Raw genomic sequence first — 24,756 nt, 5'->3', positions numbered from 1 at the left:
GTTCAAGGGGTATTTTACTGGTTTCATTTGATATGCTGGTTCTGCAGCTCTTAGTTCCCAGTGAGTATCCTCATGCTCATAGAATCTGGCAGTTCAGAGAAACTTTATGCTGAAAAACTTACTTATGAGACAAGCATATGCCAGGCCTTAACCTCAAGGCTTTTAGACATTGGATATAAGGGGAATCAGCCCACCTCTTTTGTAAAAAGAACAGGTAAATATGTTAGGCCTATATGCTACATAAAATTCTATTGCACTGCCTCCTTTTTTTAGTCCTTATAACTGAATGTGAAAATTAGGCAGGAGATGTGCTTAACATTCAAACCTCAGTATTAGGGGGGAGAGTGAGGGAAACTGGGCACAGGTTGCTCATGCCTATAATCCTAGCTACTCAGGCAGTTGAGACCAGAGTATCAGGGTTCAAAACCAACGTGGGCAGATAAATCCTCAAGATTCTTTTAATTTCAGTAACCAGGAAAAAGCCAGAAGTGAAGGGTGTGGCTTTAGAGGTAGAGCACCCATAAGCAAAAAAAAAAAAAAAAAAACCAAGAGAGATCATGAGGCCAAGAGTTTAAATTCCAGTATCTGTACACACACACACAAAAAAAAGTTATTTTCTTAGGCCATACACTAACAGATTACCAGCCATATTTGCCTGGTATGGACGTGGGCCTTGATGGGATTCTATCCAGAGGTTCTAAGTAATCCCAGATATTTTGTTTGTTTTGTTTTTTGGTGTTGGTGCTGGGGCTTCAACTAGTGGTTAATTGGAGATTAACTGGTGGTTAATTGGACATAAGTGTCTCTTGAGTTTGTCTGCCTGGGTTGGCTTAGAACCTTGATGCTCAGATTTAAATCTCCTGAGTAGTCAGGATTACAGACATGAGCTACCAGCTCCCAGTTCCAGATTTTTTATTTCAGTGTTTTGTTTTATTGTTGCTATTTTTTTCCTCTCCAGACTATGCCTGTACTATCTTTTTGTTGTTGTGGAGAGCATTGAGGTTTTAACTCAGGTCCTCATGATTGTTAGGCTGCTACTTACTGTACCGCATGAGCCATGCCTCCAGCTCTGGTTTTTGTTGGTTATTTTTGTTGTTGTTTTTTTTTGTGTGATGTGTGTGTGTGTATGTAAGTCTGTCTGTTTGTCTGTCTGTCTGTCTGTCTGTCTTTCTGTCTGTCTGTCTGTCTGTCTGTCTGTCTGTCCTGGGGCTAGAACTCAGGGCCTGGTGCTGTCCTTAAGCTTTTTTGCTCAAGGCTAATGCTCTACCACTTGAGCCACAGTGCCACTTCTGACTTTTTGGTGGTTAATTGGAGATAAGAGTTTCATGGACTTTCAAACTGAGATCTTCAGAACTCAAGTCTCCTGAGTAGTTAGGATTACAGGCATGAGCCACATGTGCCTGCTTTCGCTGGTTATTTCCACCTCAGGTGTGTGCTTGACCTGGGCTCTGCCTACAATAGGCTACCTGTCATTGTTAGGATTATAGTCTTTAGCCACTACATCTAGCTTCCTTCCTCAGAGAATGAAGTCTTTCATACTTTTCTGCTCAAGCTGTCCTGGAACCACAGTCCTCCTTCTAGTCTTAGCCTCCTACCTAGTTTTGATGACAGGTGTGTGTCACTGTGCTCCACTGTGAGTTGAGGTCTTGAAAACTTTTCTGCCCAGGCTGACCTTAGACTACAATACCCTTTTCCCAAGATTTTTACTACTATACTGTTACTGTTATCTTTTGAAATAACAAATCTGTTTTTCAGTTATACATCTGACATCAAGCAAAACTGTTTCTCCCTGCTTTCCTTTGTATTATATGTTTAGTATTTTTTTTTCTTTCCAAGATTGCTGATGGTATGGCATATATTGAAAGAATGAACTATATTCACCGAGATCTTCGGGCTGCTAATATTCTTGTAGGAGAAAATCTTGTATGCAAAATAGCAGATTTTGGTTTAGCAAGATTAATTGAAGACAATGAATACACAGCAAGACAAGGTAAAATTACTTCCAAACAAATGTCTTAACACTCTTGAAAACACAAAGTTTTACAAGAATAAGAAGTGTTCTAATTCCCCTCGAAGGTCTTATGGAAACCATTATTTGATTCATTATGCATTAGATACTATCATAGCTTTTTGATAGTAGGAAAGAACTTGACTAGTATCTACTACTACTAGCAAGTAATAGTATTCTCTTCCAGCACATCAACAAATAAAAAATATCTATTTTAATTCCTTTTTAAAAACAAACTTCATAAATCATTGCCTTAAATAGGAAATTTTCAATCATGGATAATATATCTCCCAATCCCTAAGAGGCATGGGAAAATGTAGAAATATTTTTGGTTGTGACAACTCTTACACTACTATTAGCATCTAGTTGGTAAAAGCCAAGTGTACTGCTAAACATCCTGTAATATACAGGCTAACCCCCTTACTCCACTTAACCATGGCCATTTAGGCCAGTATTTCAAAGTTGATAAATGTTGATTTAAGTATCTTTTGTTTTCAACCTCCTACATTCCCTACCTTGATACAGTTACCTCTAGATGGAGTATCTCCTTCCAATCTTTTTGTAAGCAGCTACTGCTGTGCCAACCATGTATTCTACCACTTGAGCCACTTGACCCAGTCCCTTTTAGCATTGGTTATATTGGTTATGAAAGTCTGTATATCCTTCTTTACCTGTGCCTCCCATTTGTTACTGACATGGCAGGATCATGCTGTATAAACACCTACCTTATTGATTGAGATGGTCTTGAGAACTTTTATGCTGAGGTTACCCCTAAACTACAGTTGCCAAGCACCTATGATGCAAGATTGCTTGAAACTGCCATTCTTCTTTTTTTGTTTTGTAATTTCATAATTGTATTTGACATTCTGTGGTTAGTTCTCATCCATGATTATAGATTTTTGAGTGGGACATAAGTTATTAAAGTATAGAGCTTATTTGGGGAACATTTGCTTTCATTACATTTTCTGGATAACTGTGCACAAAATGATATGGGACATTCATACACCTTTGGCTTAGACAAAGCTGAGCTTCTTACTGATAGACACATCTGGAATACCTGAGGAGCACACAGCTGTAAGCCCACTCTGTGGGTGGGCTTGTGAATGTTGATAGTGTTTTTTCAGGTCACCATCTTGTGGGTAGCAGAAAGACCCTTCTTTTCTCTACCCTTCTTTTCAGAAGCTATTCTGCTGGGCCCAAGTTGGAAAGGTAGAGTGCTGTAGTTACTGACTAAGGAAGATTAACACCCAAGTACTTTTTGTTTGTTTGTTTGTTTCCAATCAAGCAGTCATTTTTTTCTCATGTAATAGGAAATTTGGATGTAACAAATCCAGGGCTGTGCAGACAATCAAAGAAGCCACAAAGATAGGAATATGACTCAAGTGTCATATTCATTATCACTTGCTTGCCTAGTAAGTACAGGGCTGTGAGTTCAGTCCCCAGTATTACCAAAAAGATTGATAGGAGAGGCCAGGACTATTGTGACTACTTTTTTGTACTTAGACTGTAGTTGTTACCCTTATGTATTTGTAACAGTGAAAACTCTACCTTGGAGGCTGAGATCAGAAGAAATTTGCTTGAGACCAGGCTTAAAAAAAAAAATCTTAAAACACATTCTTGACCCATAGCTGGATGGAATGGTTCATGCCTGTCATTTTAGCTATAAAGAGCCTAAGATTGGGAGGATCATGGTTTCAGTACAGCCTAGACAAAAAAGTTGATGACACTCCATCTTGATGAAAAAAAATAAAAGGGTGATAGAAAAAAATCACCAGTAGATGTTAGAACCTAACAGTGTCTTTATCAACAATAATTACCTATAGTAACTAGGTATCAAACTATACTTAATAGTTATAGATTTTAGTCAATCTTGATGGTGTGTATCTAAAATCACAGCACTCAGGATCCTGAGACAGGAAAATCTTGAATTTGAGGCTAACCTGAGCTATGTAACAAGACCCTATCTCTGAAACAAAACAAAGTTTTGTTTTTATGGTTCTGAGGATTTCAACTCAGGACCTGGAATTTTCTAGGCAGGTCCTCTACCACTTGAACCATGCCTTCAGCCCTCCTCAACTTTGTCTAAGCCAAAGGTATATGAATGTCCCATATCATTTTGTGCACATTTCACATTTATATTCAGGCCAACCTGCACTGTGATCCTATTTATGCTTCCTACATAGCTGAGACAATAGTCATGTGATACCATATCACATCCAGTTTTACTTATTAAGATGAGGGCTTGCTAACTTTTTGCCTGGGCTGGCTTTGAAACATAATCATCTTGATTTCTCCCAGGTATCTGGGAGTACAGGCATGAGCATGTACCTGGCCCTAGAAGTTACAGTTTTGTTTTGTTTTGTTTTAATCAGTTGTGGAGCTTGAATTCAGGGCCTGGGCACTGTCCCTGAGCCTCTTTGTGCTTAAGGCTAGCACTCTTCTACTTCAGCCTCAGCACCACATTTGGTTTTTGAGTGGTTACATGAAGAGTCTCATGGGGACTTTTCTTCCTGGGCTAGCTTTGATCTTCAGTCATCCTGAGATCTCAGCCTCGTTAGTAGCTAGGATTACAGGCATGAGCCACCAGCACCTGACAGAATTAAAGATTTTATAATCTATATTTTTGCTTCTAGAGCCTCTATTTTCTTGGGTGGTTTTTTTAAAAAAATTACTGAATGTCTTTTAAAAAAAGAACTATAACTTAGTTTAGTATAAATTTTAGAAATTAATTTTCAACATGTACTATCTGGGTTTAAAGACTTTGACATAACACATAAAGGGGACATTGACCCTGTTTACACTGCATTTAAAAAAATGGATTTTTTAAAAACCCAATTAAGATTCCCACTATTGTTTTAGGTGCAAAATTTCCAATTAAGTGGACAGCTCCTGAGGCTGCACTATATGGCCGATTTACAATAAAGTCTGATGTGTGGTCATTTGGAATTCTGCTGACAGAACTAGTAACTAAGGGAAGAGTACCGTATCCAGGTAAGTTTGCATTTAACTAGCTCTTGGTTAATCAGTGACCTTAGCAAAGTATATTGAAACAGGAATGTAAGGAGTAGGAGTTTTTCTTCTCACCTTCTTCTCATTTTGACATTGTATATGGCAGTCAGTTGGAAACTGTAATCTTGGAGATAGTAGACCAAGCACACCTGCTGTCTATGTCCTATGTTCAACTCAGTTTTCTCCTTTAGGACTTATTCAGAAGGACTTTTAATCTAGACCATTCTCTCATCAAAAGCATATCTTAGCAGGCTCATGTCTGTAATTCTATCTACTCAGGAGGCTGAAATCGAAGAATACTGGTTTGAAGCCAGCTGGCGCTGAAAAGTCTATGAAACTTATCAGTTAACCAGCAAAAAGCAGGAAGAGGAAATGTGGCTCAAATAGTAGAGTGATAGTCTTGAGCAAAATTAAGCCAAGTAAGAGCACTAGGCCCTGAGTTCAAGACCCATTACCTACATACACACAAAATGCTGTATCTTAAATGTCCTTGTCACTTATTCCCCCCAGAGTAATTTTTTTTTCCTGGATATGTGTGTAATGGTTTTGGGGTTTTTTTTTGTTTTGTTTTAGTTTTTTTTGCCAATCCTGGGGCTTGAACTCAGGGCCTGGGCACTGCCCTTGAGCCTGTCTGTGCTCAAGGCAAGTGCTCTACCACTTGAGCCACAATGCCACTTCTGGCCTTTTCTGATTATGCACAAACTCAGGGCTTTGTGCATGCTAGTCAAGCACTCTACTACTAAGCCACCTTCCCAGGCTATAGTGTATTTTTGTTAGTATATATTTCCCATTGTATAAAATTACTTCTCAGAATAGTCTATTATCTGTCTTTATTAAAGATGAAAAATAAAAATGGTTTCCTCTGAAAAATAATTTATAGTTTCTGGAGATAAAGGGAAATTTGAGCCCAGCCAAAACTCAGCTATAATTGAATATTCTTCTAGCTTGATATTCCTTGAACATCTCTTGAAGATGGTAATAATTGAGAGACATTAAAGTATATACAATCCATTCTTTGTGGGAAAACGACTATGCGAATCTCAGGACTTTGGGGTATCACCTGGTTTCTCTCCTCTCTGATACCCCCAGCTGTAGGTCAGATCCCATCAGGTTTCCTCACCTACTTCCCTTCTTTGCATCTTGCCCACTCTACCCCAACCATAGCAATTTTTGATTACACCATAGTCTTGATTCTACCACTTTTGCCTGCCCTTTTCTATCTTCATAAAACCAACCATTCTTAAATTTCATGGTCAAGCAGTAACACCATTCTCTTGCAATTATATCTGTCATTTGCTTTTTATTTTACCACTATTACTTGGCAGTCATGGCACCAGGTGAAACTTAGCTCTGCCTACTGAACCCTCAACAAACATCATTACTGAAAAAAAAAAAGCCATATTAAGTTTTACTTTTGAGTTTATAACTATGAGGAACTTTCAAGTTTGAGCCATGATAGTATGGCTAATAGCCATCTTAGCACCTCACTACAGACTATAAAAGATGAAAAATAGTTTCCCCATTGCGCCTCCAACAGAGAGGTCTACAGTCCTTATACACAAATGAGCCCTACATTTGCATCACCTCTCTCCCTGAGGAAGTTTGTGAAAAGGGCATAGGAAACAGTTTCTAAAAGAGTAAAGCCCAAAAGAAAACAGCAGTCTTACTGAGCAAAGGAGATAGAGGTTCCAGTGCTAGAATCCGGAGCGTAGTGTCGTGGGAGAAAGGAATCACCTTTAAAGAACTCTAAAACGCTACTTACAAATTCCCCACCAGTCCTTGCTGAGCTCCTAGTCTGCACACATACAGGGAGAGATTAAGGGAGACCTAACAGAAAATAGCCACTAGGAATTTGAAGAGAGGAACAGAGTTCAGATGATCCAAAGTGCCAAGGAGTTCCTGTACAGGCAAAATGAACAGCCATTGGGAAACAGAAAGACCAAGCCCAGGAGAAAGAGTAAAACTGAACAAAACCAAAGGAAAACCTTGGCAAACAAGAAGCAGGTAACTTGCTAATAGTAAGTCTACTGGTAGAATACAACCTAATACCCTTTAGACAAAAGATATAATGAGTTAGGGAGAATCCACAATCTGTTATTTAAAATGCATAACATAAAATAAATTTTACCAGACATAGGAAGAAAGACATGACATTATTAAGCATTCAGAATCAATAAGGACCCAAAGATTATCTGAATCTTGGAGTTATCAGAGGACTTCAAATTAACAGTATTTAAAATGGAAGTAAAGATTAGCAAAGTGATGAAAAGCTGGAGAATTTCAATATAATTAGAAGAATCAAAAGGAAACTTTAGAACTGTAATACATTATGTGAAATTAAGACCACATTAGACAGACATGGAAGGCAAGATTAGTGAACTCAAGGCACATTAATAGAAAATACCCAAAGTATTTTAGATAAAATACTGGGGGGAAGGGGGAACAACAGTGTATGAAACCATGAACAGGTGATAGTATCTTCATATTAGTAATCCCAGAAGGAGATAAGAAAGTACAACAGTAGTAGTACATAAAAAAGTGATAGCCCAAAATCTAAATCCAATGAGTTTAAAAAAGAAAAAAAAAACTATGAAAGTTAAGCAGGATAAATAAAGGAATCAGTGAACTTCAAATAAGCAAGCCTATCATGGTTAAATAACTAAAGTCAGAACCAAATAGCCCATAGCTTTTTGTCAAGATACATATGAAAGCAATAAAAAATAAAGTTATGTTCTGAAATACTTGGGAGAAAGCTATTGATCTAAAACAATAACTACCTTACAAATTTTAAAAATTCTGAGCTGGGTGCTGGTGGCTCATGCCTGTAATCCTAGCTACTCCGAAGTCTGAGATCTGAGGATCACGGTTCAAAGCCAGCCTGGGCAGGAAAGTCTGTGAAGCTCTTATTGCCAGAAAACCAGAAGTTGCACTGTAGCTCAAGTGGTAGAACACTCGCCTTGAGCTGAAGAACTGAGGGACAGCACCCAGGCCCAGAGTTCAAGCCCCACCAACGACAAAAAAAAAAAAAATTCTATGGCAGTGAGTATTAAAGGCAGAGAAGATGAAGGAGTATTTGGTAATTTATCAGCTTGCCTGAGTCTGTGGATTTGGTCCCTAGCACCAAAAAAGGAAAATCTACAAGAGAAGAAACAATACAATAGAGAATAATGAAAATTTCTTATGTAATCAAAATACAATGCAAGAGGGGAAGAAAGAATATATGGGACAAATAATAAACAGGGTGATAGTTAAATCCACCTATATCATAAATATATCTAAGGGGAATAAATAGTCCAATTAGAAGACAAAGAGGCAAAACCAGATTTTAAGTAAACACACTAAATGCTGTAATTCTGTTAACACATACATACATTGAATATAAAGTATAGAAGATGATTGAAATTAAAAGGATAGCAAAATATACACTATGCAAATGCTAACCAAACAAAAACCTACTTAGCAAGGCCTTTAAGGCAAGAAATATTACTAGCCAAAAAGTCAGCTAAATAGAAAAACAAAAAAATCCAAAATGAGTATACAACTAACCACATAGTTACAAAATGTATATAGTATAAGAAAATTAATTTGATAGTATGTTTTGGTTAAATGTTCAGGTAAGAATCAGAATTTGGCTGGATGCTGATGTGTACACCTGTAATCCTATCTACTTTAAGAGACAAAGATTTGAAGCTCAAGGTATGAAGCCACCCTGGGCAGGAAAGCTCCTGGCTCCTATCTAATTAACCATAAAACTCAAAAGGGGAGCTGTGTCTCAAGTGGTAGAACTCTAGCAAAATAGCTCAGGGACAGTACCCAGGCCCAGAATTTAAGTTCCAGTAGCAACGTGCAGGCGAGCATGCACACTCGCACATACACACACACACACATACACACAAATCAAAATTTGAACTGTTGGTTAATTTTCCAGTTTCTGGTTGGTTGGGTTTTTTTTTTTTTGAGGGGGGATAGGTCTTGCTGAGGATTGAGCCTAAACCACTGGACATGGTAATGAAGAACATACTCCACTGAACCTCTTTCTCCCATTCACCCCTTTGCCTTATCTTATTGCCAGTCATTAAAAAAGAAAAAGGTACTACATAGTCACCATTGTCTTTGATAACTGAAGAAGATTCACACACAGCTCAGATCCATCCACTGCATGTTCTTATTCTATATCTTAGTTGGGGAAACTAACAAACTTTGGCAAATGCAAACAAGTATGAAATATTTAAATTTATTGACAAAGTACTAAATAGTTATTATTTCTGGGAATTTTTCCCTTTAAGAAAGTCAGAAGGGCTGGGAAGGTGGCTCAGTGGTAGAGCGCTTGCCTTGCATGCATGAGGCCCTGGGTTCGATTCCTCAGCACCACATAAGCAAAAAGAAAAAAGCCGGAAGTGGCGCTGTGGCTCAAGTAGTAGAGCGCTAGCCTTGAGCTGAAGAGCTGAGGGATAGCACCCAGGCCCAGAGTTCAGGCCCCACGACCGGACCCAAAAAAAAAAAAAAAAGAAAGTCAGAAGCTCTCTCATAGAAAATATTCTCTTTCTGAAGGTAGACTGTTGCTATTAGAGACTATTGCCACCACATTTTATTTGTGTAACTGTTAGCAGAAAATAATTCTGATTAGCAGAAAATTCTGTAGGGCCACGTTTTGAATGGAAGGGTTTATTGGCAATTAAAACTGAGTTATGGCTCCATGGTAAAGTATATGCTTAGTATGTGCAAGGCCCCAGATTCAGTTCTAGCACATTAAAAAATAAGAGTTAATTAGCAATTGGAAGTTATTGTATAGATTTGGGCTTAGGTTGATTAATCTTAGCAGTCTGTTAAAGTAATACTGAAGCACACACTAAAGAACAAAGGCGTAAGAGTGGAAAAAAACTTAAACTCTCACAGAGGTTAAGTACCTTGCTCCTTTTCTTCTGTTTAGCAACTTTTGGTTTGTATTTTTATGGTAGTGATTTCACTACCCTGAATATCTCAGAAACTTTCTTTAAACTCTCCAAAGAAAGTCAGTTTCCTTTCAAAGAAATTGTTTTGAGGAATCACTTATTCCTGATAAATACCATAATGAAAAATAAAAATAGTTATTTAATTCTTTGCATGGTTTTAAGAGAACCATTGCCTATGAAAAATCTCAATGCTGACAGTCAGTTTAAGATGGAAGGATGGCTGGGAATGTGACTTAGTGGTAGAATGCTTGGGTAGCTTGCATGAAGCCCTGGGTTCAATTCCTCCGTACCACATAAACAGTAAAAGCAGGAAGTGGTACTGTGGTTCAAGTGGTAGAGTGCTAGTCTTGAGCAAAAGAAGCTCAAGGACAGCCCTGAGTTCAAGCCTGGGACTGGCAAAAAAAAAAAATGGGCGGGGGTAGGAGATATGAGGGATAGCCTGTGACATGTAGCAAGGAAAGGTGATGTGGGAGTTAGGAAGAGCTGTGAGTTTGCTGGCTTGCTGAGAATGTCTGGAGAAGAATTTGAAGAAAGATACCCTTTTGTCTACCTGTGACAACACAGGATGAGCTACCAGTGGCAGGGAAGGGAAGAACACAAAACAATAGTAAAAAGAGACAATGTAAGAATAAAGAATAGAGCTGGATTTAAAAAAAAGAAAAAGCTGGGTGCCAGTGGCTCACACCTGTAATCCTAGCTGGTCAGGAGGCTGAGATCTGAGGATCGTGGTTCAAAGCCAGCCTGGGCAAGGAAAGTCCATGAGACTCTTATCTCTAATTAACCACCAGAAAACTGGAAGTGGAGCTGTGGCTCAAGTGATAGAAAGCTAGCCTTGAGCTGAAGAGCTGAAGGATAGCGCCCAGACCTAGAATTCAAGCCCCATGACCCACCAAAAAAAAAAAAAAGAAAGAAAAGTCAAATAGGTCAGATTAGATAAGGAAATTTGTTTCAAAGAAAAGACTTAATGAAAAGTTATATAGTTATATATTTGTTGAAAACAGGACTAGAATTCTTCCTTCTCTGAATTCCTATTTGAAAGTTCATTCAGACATCGTCTTGCTACCAGTAGCCCAAGTGAAATTATTGCTAAGTTGCATTATCAGAAAACATCAGTATCTCAGAATTGTACTCCAGTTATTCATTGGTATTAAAAATAAAAGTATTAAAACAAAAAGCTTAGACATTAGGCATGTTAAAGATTATTTTTTTGTCCTTCTTTGGATATACTCTTACATTTAAATTTTCTTTCTTTGTTGAAAGAATCTTCTAGTAAATAAACTTAATATGCCTACAATCATTCAGTGCTTGGGAGACATACTGTGTTAGGCACTGTGTTTAGGACATTGTGTGTAATGTCTGAATCTTCTGTGTTAGGTATGGTCAACCGAGAAGTGCTGGAACAGGTCGAACGAGGGTACAGGATGCCCTCCCCTCAGGGCTGCCCAGACTCCCTCCATGACTTGATGAATCAATGTTGGAAGAAGGAACCTGATGAAAGACCAACATTTGACTATATTCAGTCCTTCTTGGAAGACTACTTCACTGCTACAGAGCCACAGTACCAGCCAGGGGAAAATTTATAATCCAAGTAGCCTGTTTTATATGCACAACTCTGCCAAAATGTAAAGAACTTGTGTAGAGTTCTTCACATCCAGGAATCAGAAAGAAGAAAATCTTCACTCTGCATGTTTCTAATGGTAAACTGGAATTCCAGATACAGTTGCACAAAACCACTTTTTTCCCCAAGTGTTAAACTCTAAAGTACCAATGATGAATTTTTCAGCTTATTTCGGGGTTCAAAGAAAGAAAAGTTAATGATGGCAGTGTGAGTGAGGGCATGGTAAGAGCGCAATAAGGCTACTACTTATAATCATTTCTTTATCTCTATACTCACCATTATTAAAATTATTTATTGTTATAGGAAAAACTTGAGAGGTAAAAATTTTTACACCACAGTAAAATATAAAAATAAGGAACTTTTTGGGACCAAATAATTCCATTCCAGTGTTTTTTTTTAAAAAATCTTGCATTTATTATTCTCAAAAGTTTTTTTTTATGTTAAACAGCTAATATGCAGTCTTAGCATATATCTTCCTTTTGTGCAGGAATGGGCCAAGGTTTCTCAAAGCCAAAAAAAAAGGATTATAAACAACTTCTAATTCTTATGTTAGACCTCAGCAGGGGAATTCAAAAATATAATGCACTGTGCTCATACTCATAGTATGGAACTGACAAGTACAAAAATATTTTCAATCATTTTCTGATTAGTTCACTTTAGAATAGGAAAGGTAACTAGAAATGAGTTAAATCTTTTATAATGTTTCATTGCTTTTTTAAAAGGCAATATATAAATGAATTGTACTGTCCAATCCGTGGGAAAAATCTTTCATCTTTACATAGCATGAAAACTAAGATCCAGCATTTAAGCAGACCATTTTTTAAAAAAATGCTTGGTACTGTGAGATATTGCTAATGTGTTCTTATGGGAGTGGGTGCCACAAATAGAAAATATCACCAGATCAGGGACTTGAATGCACTTTTGCTAGTATTGAGTATAGAAAGAAGAAAATGTATTTAAAAGAAATAGGAGAAAAGAAAATGTGAAAGTTTTACAGATAGAGGGATGGAATATGTGTTTAGTGTTGATGTCATGGGGTGACAAATGGCTTCTTTGCTGGCACTCAGAGCTCCTTACTTAGCTGTTTTCTGAGACTTTAAGACTGAAAGACTAATTTCTCTTAACATACACACTAAAGAGTGCTAATCTCAAAGTGGTGAAGCAAAGACTTCACACTAAACACAGCTTTTATGCAAAACCTTTGTAAAACTGCAGTTTTCACATCCCTGTTTGAATCTTCATAAACATTTTAGCTATTCTAGATGGTTATCATTTACCCCTTTAGAATATATTGATTTTAAAAGGAAAATATATTCTGAATAATAGTAGTAATTTAAAAGGAGGGGACAGTTTTTGCCCACTTAACAGTTCAGAAGTGACATATATAAAATAAAGACTGATTTTTCTGGCTCAGAAAGAAATTCCAAATATGGATTTGAATAGCAGCATCACTGGTTTAAGAATCTAGCAAAAGAGAAACTAAATCTGATTTTTAAAAAGTCTAGTATTTATGTTTTAAAGTATCATATTTTATAGTCAGACTTTTTTAAACATGAGACTCCCCTTTTTCAACTTAGAGTTTTAACTATCACTGTCTCATTTATCATTAAATTTAGAATTCTTTGGCATGGGATGTATGTTTAAGCTAAAACAATTTTAAAATGTAACAAATGAACTTCATGCAAGTTGGCAACAGTTCTGTTACCAAACATAATAGTTCCTTCTTTTTTTCCTATAACCTGTTTAGTGTTGCATACTCTCTCCCCAGAGGGTCTCCTAAGAAGAGTGCCATCATTATTGCCCATATTGTCTACAACTGTGACATGTGTGTTCAAAGGGCTTTACATCAACTATGATATGGTAGATTTTCTAAGCATTTTTAAAAAGGTAACAAAATCATGTTTATGTACTAATTCTGATCATTTAAAAAAAATAAGCCAACAAAAGTTGATGGTATTCCTTATATTTTAATTGAATGGAGCAGTTCCTTGTAATAATAATTGCATTGGAAGGGTAGAACACTAACTTACTGTGTATTAGGTTTGTATTTTTAAATTGCCAAGAACAATGAACTGTTTTGTACATTAGAAGATTGTTTTCCAACAACTTTCATTTTTATTGTTTTAATGTGGAACTTAACCCTTACCAAAAATGTTGGCGAAAATAGCCATCTAGCACACACTTTTTTTTAACGAATAATGGTAGCCTAAAATGTAATATTTTTATAAAGTATTGTAATATTGTTTTGTGGATAATTGAAATAAAATTCTTGTTGAATGCACCTATTTATCTTTTCAGTCAGTCTGAAAATGCACCTATTTATCTTTGTCAGTCGTGGGGCCTGAACTCTGGGCCTGGGCACTGTCCCTCAGCTCTTCAGCTCAAGGCTAGCGCTCTACCACTTGAGCCACAGCACCACTTATGGCTGAGGATTCGAACCCAGGGCCTCATGCATGCAAGGCAAGCGGTCTACCACTGAGCCACCTTCCCAGCCCCCAATTATTTGTAACTCTTGAGCAGAGTTAAATGAATTCTTTATTAAATTTAGAACAGTATCAACCTTTTTCTTTGTGGTTAATTTTCCATGCCAGTCTTTTTTGTAAGTATTTTCTTTTTCTAAAATTATGTCAGCAAATAGTCATTGTATAACACAGAGAAACTTAAGTGCATTGAACAAATCTTCACAGAGAACCTGTTTGAAGATACAAAGTAGAATCACCACTTTTGACCAAAAGGGACTTAATTTTTTTTTTAACTGCAAATGTGTGAGCCACATCTCTGTGTTTTATAATTCATTTGTTATTGGTTTACTGAAAATAAAATTGTTACTAAATTTGAAATGGTCAAAGCATATGTGATTTTTCAGAACTGTAATTACATTAATTACTTTGTACTATTAAATCATCTGAAATGGTTCTTCACCTTTTTCCTGATTTCTGAAAGTTAATATTAGGAATGTTCATGCTTCTTTTAGTAATTAGTTGTTTGTTTACTTACTTTTTGACTTACATTTTGGTTAGAACTCAGGCCCTCAGGCTTCCAGACTGAGCAAACATATTATGTGTTTTTGTAATAGTAATAGTTCCTTCATTTCAAAATATTTTTCTTCTTTGCTTTTTAACTGTTACATGTACTTTTTGACACAAAAGTTGTACATTTATAGGTACTAACACATTACTCATTTTTTATACTTAGGAAGCATTTATCCACTAAATATTCATGTCATCTATGTTACACTTTGTACTCTAAATCTTTTGATTTACTCCAAGTTGAGTATAAAATGTGACTGCAGGATCTTGTATGAATTTTCTTCCATATTATTAATTTTCCTACCACATTTATTGGTTAACCCATAATGAGCTCCTTCATTATATATGCTTCTGTTAATACCCAGTGAATTGGTCATCTCTGCCATCAACACACATAGCACTTTTTTTTATTACTTTTGCTTGATAATGCCTTTAATAATAAGGCAGGTTTCCTTTTCTTTTTTTTTTAATTCAAAATCACTCTTCTTGTCCCATACATGTAACTCTTCACCCTTCTCTAAGCTTTCTGTGTGGAGATGGAAGATGTCTGTCATCTTGTGTGCAGTTACACTGTTCTACAGATACTTTCCAGTGTGATGGAAACCGTAATAGAAGAAACCAGAGATAAAACATAGACACTGTGCATAATAACAGTTATTTCCTTAAAATCAGCTCCTTCCTGTCCTTCCTCCAGTGTATCATTTATCTGTTTGTTTGAGCCAGCAAGTTTTTCTTGTTGGCATCCAGAGTCCTGATTAATATTAAAATTGTTTTAATAGAAAAGGGAATAGTTGTCCTTTAAAGTAAGCATTCCTGCTCACTGCCATCATTTGCCCTTATATCCAGATCTGCCCAGCTTCTGGTAGAAGGCTGGCCTATACTTCACTTGCTCTGGTTTTTGTATCAGGACAAGGAGTAAGAGCTCTGCCAGATCAAAGGAAACCAGAAAGAAGGGACAAAGTGTTTCCTCCCTGTGAGTTTAGGGTGGCCATATCCTAACAACAAAAGGTTTTGTTTCCCTATGGGCTTCTCCACGTATCTCTCCTTTGGTAGCAACTCGCATTCTGTATCTCCTTTGTCTTAGAGATGGTGATAGTTTTGTTGCTCTCAGCCTCGCCCAACTTAACTGTACCAGTTCTAGTGATTCTAGTGATTCTCACTGACTGCCTTCTGTTTCCAGTTAAGAGACCTGACTGGTTATTTGTCATAGCTGTATTGAAAAAAAAATAGTTTCATCAATGCATTTTATACGAAACAGGAAAAGCTTTCAGTACAGTAGCAGTTCTATGGTATTGTAGCAAACACAAAATTACAAGCAGGATTTTAACCATGGAGATAATACACCAGATCTTGAATTCAGCCTGGGCACTGATCCTTGGCTCAAGGACGGTGTTCTACCATTTGAGCCACAGGTCTACTTGTGGCTTTTTAGTGGATAATTGGAGATAAGAGTCTCATGGACTTTACTACCTGGACTGGCTTTAACCATGATTCTCATATCTCAGTCTCTTGAGTAGCTAGAATTAGAGGTGTAGGCCATTTGGAGGCCAGTGAAGTTTTTTGTTTTTGTTTTTTTTTGGGTCCGGTCATGGGGCCTGAACTCTGGGCCTGGGCACTGTCCCTCAGCTCTTCAGCTCAAGGCTAGCGCTCTACCACCTGAGCCACAGCGCCACTTCGGTCTTTTTTCTTTTTGCTTATGTGGTGCTGAGGAATCGAACCCAGGGCCTCATGCATGCAAGGCAAGCACTCTACCACTGAGCCACCTTCCCAGCCCCTCCAGTGAAGTTTTTTAATTTACATAAATTTAATTAGCCACATGTGATAAAAAAAGTACTGAGAAGTATTTGCATAAAAGAAATAAGAGATAAGTGAGATAAGAAGAAATAAGTGAGGTAAGAGATGCTAAGGAAGGAAATGGAGTTTTTAAAAACCTAGAAGCCTTGATTTTGGTATCCTGGGTATGGTATATATGTTTATGTGAATTAGGGAAGGGAAAGGGAATAACAAAACGATGAGACAAAGGACAAAGGGGGGACGAGTGCAACAGCAAAACAAGACAGGATGTTGGAAATTATCTGTTCACCTCTGGGAGGGGATTGGCAGGGAAGGGAAAGTGGGAGAAAAATGAGGGAGGGAGGAAGGGAATAACAAGTTTGACAAGAAATGCACTCACTACCTTATTTATGTAACTGTAACCCCTCACTTTGACAATAAAATTTTAAAAAGCCCAGGAACTTAACAAGACATTAGGAGCTAATGTAAATAACATAGGTTCTTTCCTTTTACAAAAATGTATACTCAGTTTTTAAATTATTTGACAGTACTGGGCTTTGAACTCAGGGCCTCATGCTAGGTAGGCATCTACAAATTGAGCCACTCCTCTGGCCCCTCTTTGCTTTTGTTATGTTTTGGATAGTCTTCTGAGTTTTGCCCAGCATTGGTCCTCACACTTGGATCTTCCTACTTATGGCCTCCCATGTAACAGATTACAGCTGCAAACTCCTATGCATGGCTTGGAGATGGAAGCTGGGCACAGTCCCACTTTTGCCAGGGCTGGTCTGGAACCACAAGCCTCCCAATCTCTTGCTTCCTGAGTAGCTGAGATCACAGGTGACCTCTAATACTCAGAATTTATTTTTTTTTGGGGGGGTCCAGTCATGGGGCCTGAACTCTGGGCCTGGGCACTGTCCCTCAGCACTTCAGCTCAAGGCTAGCACTCTACCACTTGAGCCACAGCACCACTTTCGGCTTTTTTTCTTTTTGCTTATGTGGTGCTGAGAAATCGAACCCAGGCCTCATGCATGCAAGGCAAGCGCTCTACCACTGAGCCACCTTCCCAGCCCCAATACTCAGAATTTTTTAAGATGCATGCTGGGCCTTCCTTGGCTACCTTAAACCTTCAAAGCATACAGTCCATGGGTTGGTGGCATTTATAGAAATAAAGGGATTTCTACAATTTGGCAAGAAGAAACAACCAGCTACAAAAAAAAAAAAAAAATAGGTGGGGAAGTGGTGCTGTGGCTCAAGTGGTAGAGCACTCACCTTGAGCTGAAGAGCTGAGGGACAGCGCCCAAGCCCAGAGTTCAAGCCCCACGACCGACGACAAAACAAAAAAAAAAAGGTGGATTTCCCGCTGTAGTTTTAAATGTGGTAAGGAAATAAATAATATGCCAATACAGAAGGTGACTGAGTAAGTAGGAGCAATATAAGTTCGCTTGGCACTTCCCAGAGCTACTGCGAAGGATACTGGATCCCCATAGGGGAGGGGACTTCCATCCATCTCTGCTTTGATCTGACAGGTTAATTTGAACAAGTTGGAAGGTTGTGAGAATTCAAAATAGAAATGTGCTATAGCTTAAATGGTTATATACATAAAATGCAAGATGGTTTTATCAGAAATACAATACTAAGGAAGTGGCACTGTGGCTCAAGAGGTAGAGTGCTCACTTTGAGCTCAAGAGCACAGGGACAGTGCCCAGGCCCAGAGTTCAGCCCCAGGACCTACCAAAACAAACAAACAATACTAAGTCATGGAGTTGACCAAAGAACTAATGGTGATTGCTTCCCACTTTGTGTCAGTACTGTAGCTTGAACCCAGAGCCTTGAGCTCTCACTTTGCTTTTTCATTCAAGGCTAGTGATCTACCAACTTGAGCCACTCTCTCCACTTCTGGCTTTTTTTTTTGCTGGCTAACTGGAGATAGAGTTTAACAGAATTTTCTGCCCAGACTAACTTAAAATCACATTCCTCAGATATAAGCAAGAATTACTACTGGTGGCTGATGCCTGATTAAGTCTTCGGAGGAAGAAATCCCTTTGTCTTTTGTTCTCTCTCCCCTCTCTCTCTTTCTCTCTCCTCTCTCTCTCTCTCTGGCAGGTGGAGAGGGGGAGTGGTAAAGGGGGCTTGAACTCAGGGCCTTGCACTCTGCTTTACCTTTTATTGCTCAAGGATGGTACTCTACCCTGTGAGACACACACCTCCACGTTCTGATCCTCTTTAAAAAACTAGATTATTCAAAATGATGTGTCTCTTCAACATTGTGAGAGTCCTAATTGCAAATACACTATTTTCAAGAAAAGTTGTCAGTAAGGCCCTGGTGGCTCATACCTATAAGCAGAAAAGTTGTCACTAAGGCCCTGGTGGCTCATACCTATAAGCCTAGCTACTCAGGAGCCTGAGATCTGCAGCCTGTGCTTCAAAACCAGCCTGCATATAAGACACAGGAAAATCTGTGGGACAAAAAGCTGGAAGTAGAGCTATGGCTCAAGTGGTAGAATGTTAGCCTTGAGCACAATAGCTGAGACAGCACCCAGGTCCTGAGTTCAAGCCCAAGGACTGGCATCTGAACAAACAAGTTTTCATCTCCAAAAATACAGTTGGAGAATATGCTATAGATATAAATGTCGAGCTAAATACATACTTTAACCACTTCTAAATCCTCATAAATAACCAAAGGTCTGAGTTGTTAGTTTGGTTAGTTTCTTTCATAATCCTTGCCATTGCTTAAAAAAAAAAAAAGCTTCCGGTGTAGCTTACATAGCACTAGAGCCTTGTCAATTCCCAGCAACACATAAATACTTGGGAAAAAAAATGTCATCAATCTAACAATTGTCCCTGCCAATATTTGATTCCGTTAGCCATTTATAGCCACTCTGGTGGGTATTAGTTGTATGTCATTGTTTATTTCAATAATAATGTCAAGACAGACATGGTGATACACACCTGTAAGCCCAGCAATTAGGAGGCTGATGAGGATCCCAAGTTTAATGCCAGCCTGTGCTACATAGCAACACCTCTGTCTCAAAAACCAAAATAGTTAATAGTTTATGTTGGTAGTAAATTCGCATATCTTCTTTGGTGGAGGGTCTTTTCAATTCTTTGCTCATGTTTTGTGCTGAGTTGTCTTCGTCGTCAGTTAAGTTCTTTCAGTATTTGGGATACAAGTCCTTTATCGGATGTATGTTTTGTAAATGTTTTTCTCCCCATCTGCAGCTTCCTTTTTCCTCTGCTTAATGATTTCTAAGGGAAAACTTTGATTTTGATGAAGTCCAATTTATCCTATATTCCTTTTTTTCTTTTTTTTTTTTTTTTTTTGTCGGTCATGGGGCTTGAACTCTGGGCCTGGGCGCTGTCCCTCAGCTCTTCAGCTCAAGGCGAGTGCTCTACCACTTGAGCTACAGCGCCACTTCCGGTTTCCTGGTGGAGATAGGAGTCTCATGGTCTCTCCTGCCCAGGCTGGCTTTGAAGCGATCCTCAGGTCTCGGCCTCCTGAGTAGCTAGGATTACAGGCGTGAGCCACCAGCGCCTGGCCCTATATTCCTTTTATGATTTGTGTTTTTGGATCCTAGGAAACTTTGTCTTACCCAGGTTCACAAAGATTTTTCTCTTACATTTCCCCAGAAGTTTTATGATTATAACTGTTCATTTTGACTGCATTGCATTTTTAGGTAACTTGTATATGATACAAACTAAGGGCTTGGTATTCATATAGATAGCCAATTGTTCCAGCACCATTTATTGGAAAAGACTATATTTCATCCATTGGATTTCCTTTGTACCTGTTTTTTAAATTAGCATAAATTTATTCAGAAGGGTTTCACATTTCTATACATGTGTCTAATGTACTTTGATCAGATTCTCCTTTCTGATACTCTTTGTTAACTGCCTCTTTCCTGCTTTCTCTTTTAAAAAAAGTTTTGCATTTGTATTTTTTTGTGTGTTTTTTGTTTTATTTTGTCCTGTTTTTGGCTATGATACTAGGCTTGAACTCAGGGTCTTATACTTGTGAGGTAGGTGTTCTACTACTGAGCTACACCATTTAAAAAGTTTTAGTAGCATGTCAGGCCTGGTGGCTCACGCCCGTAATCCTAGCTAATCAGGAGGCTGAGATCTGAGAATCGCGGTTTGAAGCCAGCCCAGGCAGAAAAGTCCCCTCAAGACTCTTATCTATAATTGACCACTCAAAAACTGGAAGTGGTACTGTGGCTCAAGTGGTAGAGCAACAACCTTGAACACAAAGAGGCTCAGGGACAGTGCCCAGGCTTGGATTTCAAAAATAAAAAGATTTAGTAGAGTTCATAATGCTGTTTTCATCTCTATATATTCCTATACATATCTATAATGCTGTTTTCATCAATATATATACAATTTATACATGTATCACTTCAGTCACATTCACCCCATCACCACCATTTCTCCGTTCCTTTCTCTTCTCTTAGTTCTCCCTAAATATTTCCTTTTTTACAATCATGTTATATTATTTTTTAGGTCTAGAATCTGCATATGATTAAAAATGAAAATTTTGTCTTTCTGAGCTTGGCTTACCTTGTTCAAATTGATGGACTCTTCCATCCATTTTACTGTAAATGATATAATTGCATTCTTCTGTATTGCTGAATAATACTCCATTGTGTAGATATACTACTTTATCCATTCATTGGTTGATGGACACTTAAGCATACTCCCTAGCTTAGCTAATAGTGTTGTAGCAAGCATGGGTGTGCAGGTATCTTTATTGACTTACAGTCAATATATACCCAAGAGTGGTATAATAGCACTGTTTGTTCTGCATTTTCTTTAAGGAATCTACATACTAATTTCTATAGTAGCTGCAGTGATTTTCATTGCCATCAACATATAAGACTTCCTTTTCCTTTTATTCTCACCAGCATTTGTTGTTTCTTGACTATGGTGAAATTGAATTTCAATGTGGTTTTGATTTGCATTACCTTTACAGCTAAGGATTCTGAACATCATCTATTCATGGATTGATTGACTATTTGTACTTCTGTTTTTGAGAACTGTCCAATTTATTTGCCCATTTATTAACTGGATTATTCTCTTGGTGTTTATTTTTTTTAGCTCTACTTGTTCTGGATAGTCATCATTTTTCCAATGAATAGCTTGCAAAGATCTTTCTCTCCTTTTGTGTGTTGTCTCTGGATTCTCATAATTGTTCCTTTGGCTGTGCAGAGCTTTTAAACTTGATGGAATTCCATTAGTCAATTGCTCTTATTTCCTGAGCTACTGCTGGAGTCCTGCTCATGCCTGTGTCTTCAAGTGTTTTTCTTATGTGCTCCTCTAGCAGTTTCAGAGTTTGGGATTTAACGTTAAGATCTGTGATCAGTTTTGAATTGAATTTTGTGTAGGGTGAGAGATAAGGATTCTAGCTTCAGTCTTCTACATGGGGGTAGCTAGTTTTCCTAATAGTATTTGTTTAAGAGACTGTCTTTTTTTTCTAATGTGATTTTGGCTCCTTTGTCAAAAATCAGATGGCTTGTAACTGCGTTTATTTCTGTGTCTTCCATTCTAGGCATCTGTTTTTAAAAATCAACTGACTACATATGTGTGTGTCTATTTCAGACTCCTCTGTTTCCTTGATCTACATGGTTTTTTTAATGCCATATTAGTGCAACTGTATATAAGTCTTGAAATCAGGTCATTCTTCTGTTTCTTTTTTAATTGCTTTCAAATTTCCATAAACATTTTAGAATCATCTCACTAGCTTTACAAATTCCTGCTGGGGATTTAGATGAGATTCACTCTATCTTTGGCTTAATTTGGGAAGAACTAATATTTTTAACAACACTAAATCTTCTAATCTTGAGAAGATGAATTTTTGCTACATTTAATTTTCCTTGGCTTTTTTTATTGTTTTCAGTGTAGGTCTTTCATGGTTTTTGTTAAAAAAAATTTCCCTAAGTATTTTAAGTTTTTATATTTTTCTTATTTTCAGTACTGGGGTTTTGAACTCAGAGTCTCACACTTGCCAAGCCAGGTGTTACTAAGTCATGTCTGTAGCTGTTTTTTTGCACTGGTTATTTTTTAGATAGGATCCTGCTTCTTGCCTAGGCACACTTCTGGACTCCAATCTATTTATCTTAGTTTCCTATCCTAGCTGGGATTACAGGCATGTGCAGCTAGGTCCAGCACTTGTAAGTGGTAATCGTAACATTTTTCCTCCCTTATTTTGATATTCTGTTGTTGGACACATACATTTTAAGATGGTTGAATTTCTTGGACAACGGGACCCCTTTATCATTATATAATGCTCCTCATTTATTTTGAAAACTTAACTTGTTTTCAAATCTACTCATCCAGAAATTCATATAGCTACTCCTGCTTTCAGTGTCAGCATTAATATTCACATATGGATGCCTATATTTCTTGCTATTTGGGAAGCAGAGATGAAAATAATCCAGACAGCAGGCCAACCCAGGCAAAAAGTTAGTGAAATCCCATTTTAGTCAATAAGCTAGTCATGGTGACATGCACCTGTCATCCAATCTACAAGGGAAGCTGTAAAGAAGGAATATGTTTGATCCTACCTGAAAATCAACACTAATGCAACTCAATGCATGACATACAGCACAGTCTTGCTCACTCACAACCTAACAGCCCATGGAAAATGGCATCCCCAGTTTGACTATCAAGGCCAAAAACTGCCCTGTCCAAAATATGGGAGGAGTTAATGGTGAATAACTCAGTTTCCAGAAAGTATCCCTATGTCTGCAGAGTCCAATAAGATCTTGATGTCTTGAGATGCTTAGGAGCAGCTGCCTTTGAGCTTGCTCAGTTCTCTCAGAGAGAACATTTGCTTTACTTGTATTAATAACACTATTCCGGGTTAAGCCCCTTGTCTCTGTCCTTCAATTCTTGAAGAGACCAAGAACTTTGTGGTCCCAATCCAGTAGACACCATTCAGTAACAATATGGTATACCTTTATGTAACTGTCTCAACCTGTCCATGCTGTTATAACAAAGTACTATGATTAGATAACTTAAAAAGAACAGAAATGTACTTCCTCACAGTTCTGGAAGCTAGGAAGTTCATCAGACCCTGGCCAATTCAGTATCTGGGCAATAAGTACCCTGGTCTCTATTTTCAAGATAGCTTCTTGAAAGCTGTGCCTTCACATAGAGGAAAAAGATGGATGCTCTTCCCTCCGGCCCTTTCATAAGGTTACTAGTCCCACTCTACCAGTGAAGGCAGAACACTCAGGTCTTAACCATCTCCCAATTTCAGCTTTTAACACCATCACATTGGTGATGAAGTTGCAGCATAGGAATGAAGGGGGATACATTCACACCACCATCCAATTTTAATCTAAATTTGCCATTTTTCACATCAACATCATAGCACTATGCCTTCTTTTCTTGGGCCTCTTTTTAAATTGGTGCATTTAGATCACTAACATTCCCAGTGATTGGCACTGCTGGATTACTATATAGCATTTTTGTTACTGTTGGTTTTCCTTGTTCTTTGTGCCTATTTTTTAAATTTACTTTATTGTAAATTATAGAGTGATGTACCGAGGGGCTACATTTACATCAGTCAGGTAATGAGTACATTTCCTTTCTTTTTTTTGGGGGGGGTCCAGTTGTGGGGCCTGAACTCTGGGCGTGGGTGCTGTCCCTCAGCTCTTCAGCTCAAAGCTAGTGCTCCACCACTTGCGCCACAGTGCCACTTCCAGCTTTGCTTATGTGGTGCTGAGGAATCGAACGCAGGGTCCCATGCATGCAAGGCAAGCGCTGTAGCACTGAGCCACCTTCCCAGCCCAGTACATTTCCTTTGATACAGTGACATCTGTTCCCTCATTCTCTCCCAGTCCCTCCCTCTTGTCTCTACCATAAGTTCTATAGTTCACTTTCATCAGTGTCCATTGAGCTCCACTGCTGTTCACCCTCTTTTCCTCAAGTTCTGTGCCTTCCCCCCACCTTCCCCAAAATATACATGTGAATATACTATATATGGTAAAGAAGACAGAATCATCAAAAACTAAAAACCAAAAAAAGAAAAATGAGAAAAAAGACTTGTTTCCATATCTTGGAGTTCATTCTAGTATGTATATTATTTCATATAAAAATGAAGAGGCACATGGGCATTGTGTCTTTATGATTCTCTTCTAAGTATCCTTTTTGTCTCACTGTATGTAGAATCCTGTATAATTTGCCATATCTCAGTGCATTTTAGATCTAACCTGCATACCAGAAAGAACATACCTTTGCGCCTATTTTTGTCTTATACCCTTACTGCTTTTGTGGTTTTAAACTGCAGGTTTTATTATTGTATTTTCTTTTTTGTATCAACTATACTTCTCTTTCCCACTCTAAGTTGTTGCCCTAGAATTTGCAACCCAC

General features: G+C 38.0%; 1 protein-coding gene across 1 annotated transcript in view; it reads left to right on the top strand.

Annotated features, from left to right (window-relative positions):
* The window catches only part of Yes1 (YES proto-oncogene 1, Src family tyrosine kinase), a 71,659-nt gene extending 58,058 nt beyond the window's left edge, over nucleotides 1–13,601 (top strand). Inside the window, exons 10-12 of the mRNA XM_013014936.1 lie at nucleotides 1,837–1,990; nucleotides 4,868–4,999; nucleotides 11,344–13,601. Of these exons, the coding sequence (XP_012870390.1) occupies nucleotides 1,837–1,990; nucleotides 4,868–4,999; nucleotides 11,344–11,552 (495 nt within the window). The 3' untranslated portion in view covers nucleotides 11,553–13,601. The remainder of the gene's footprint in view (nucleotides 1–1,836; nucleotides 1,991–4,867; nucleotides 5,000–11,343) is intronic.
* The last annotated feature ends 11,155 nt before the right edge of the window (nucleotides 13,602–24,756 follow it).

Source organism: Dipodomys ordii, unplaced genomic scaffold (assembly GCF_000151885.1).
Source record: "Dipodomys ordii isolate 6190 unplaced genomic scaffold, Dord_2.0 Scaffold25, whole genome shotgun sequence".
NCBI classification, from domain to species: Eukaryota; Metazoa; Chordata; class Mammalia; order Rodentia; family Heteromyidae; genus Dipodomys; species Dipodomys ordii.
This window is presented reverse-complemented; position numbering and strand designations above follow the sequence as displayed.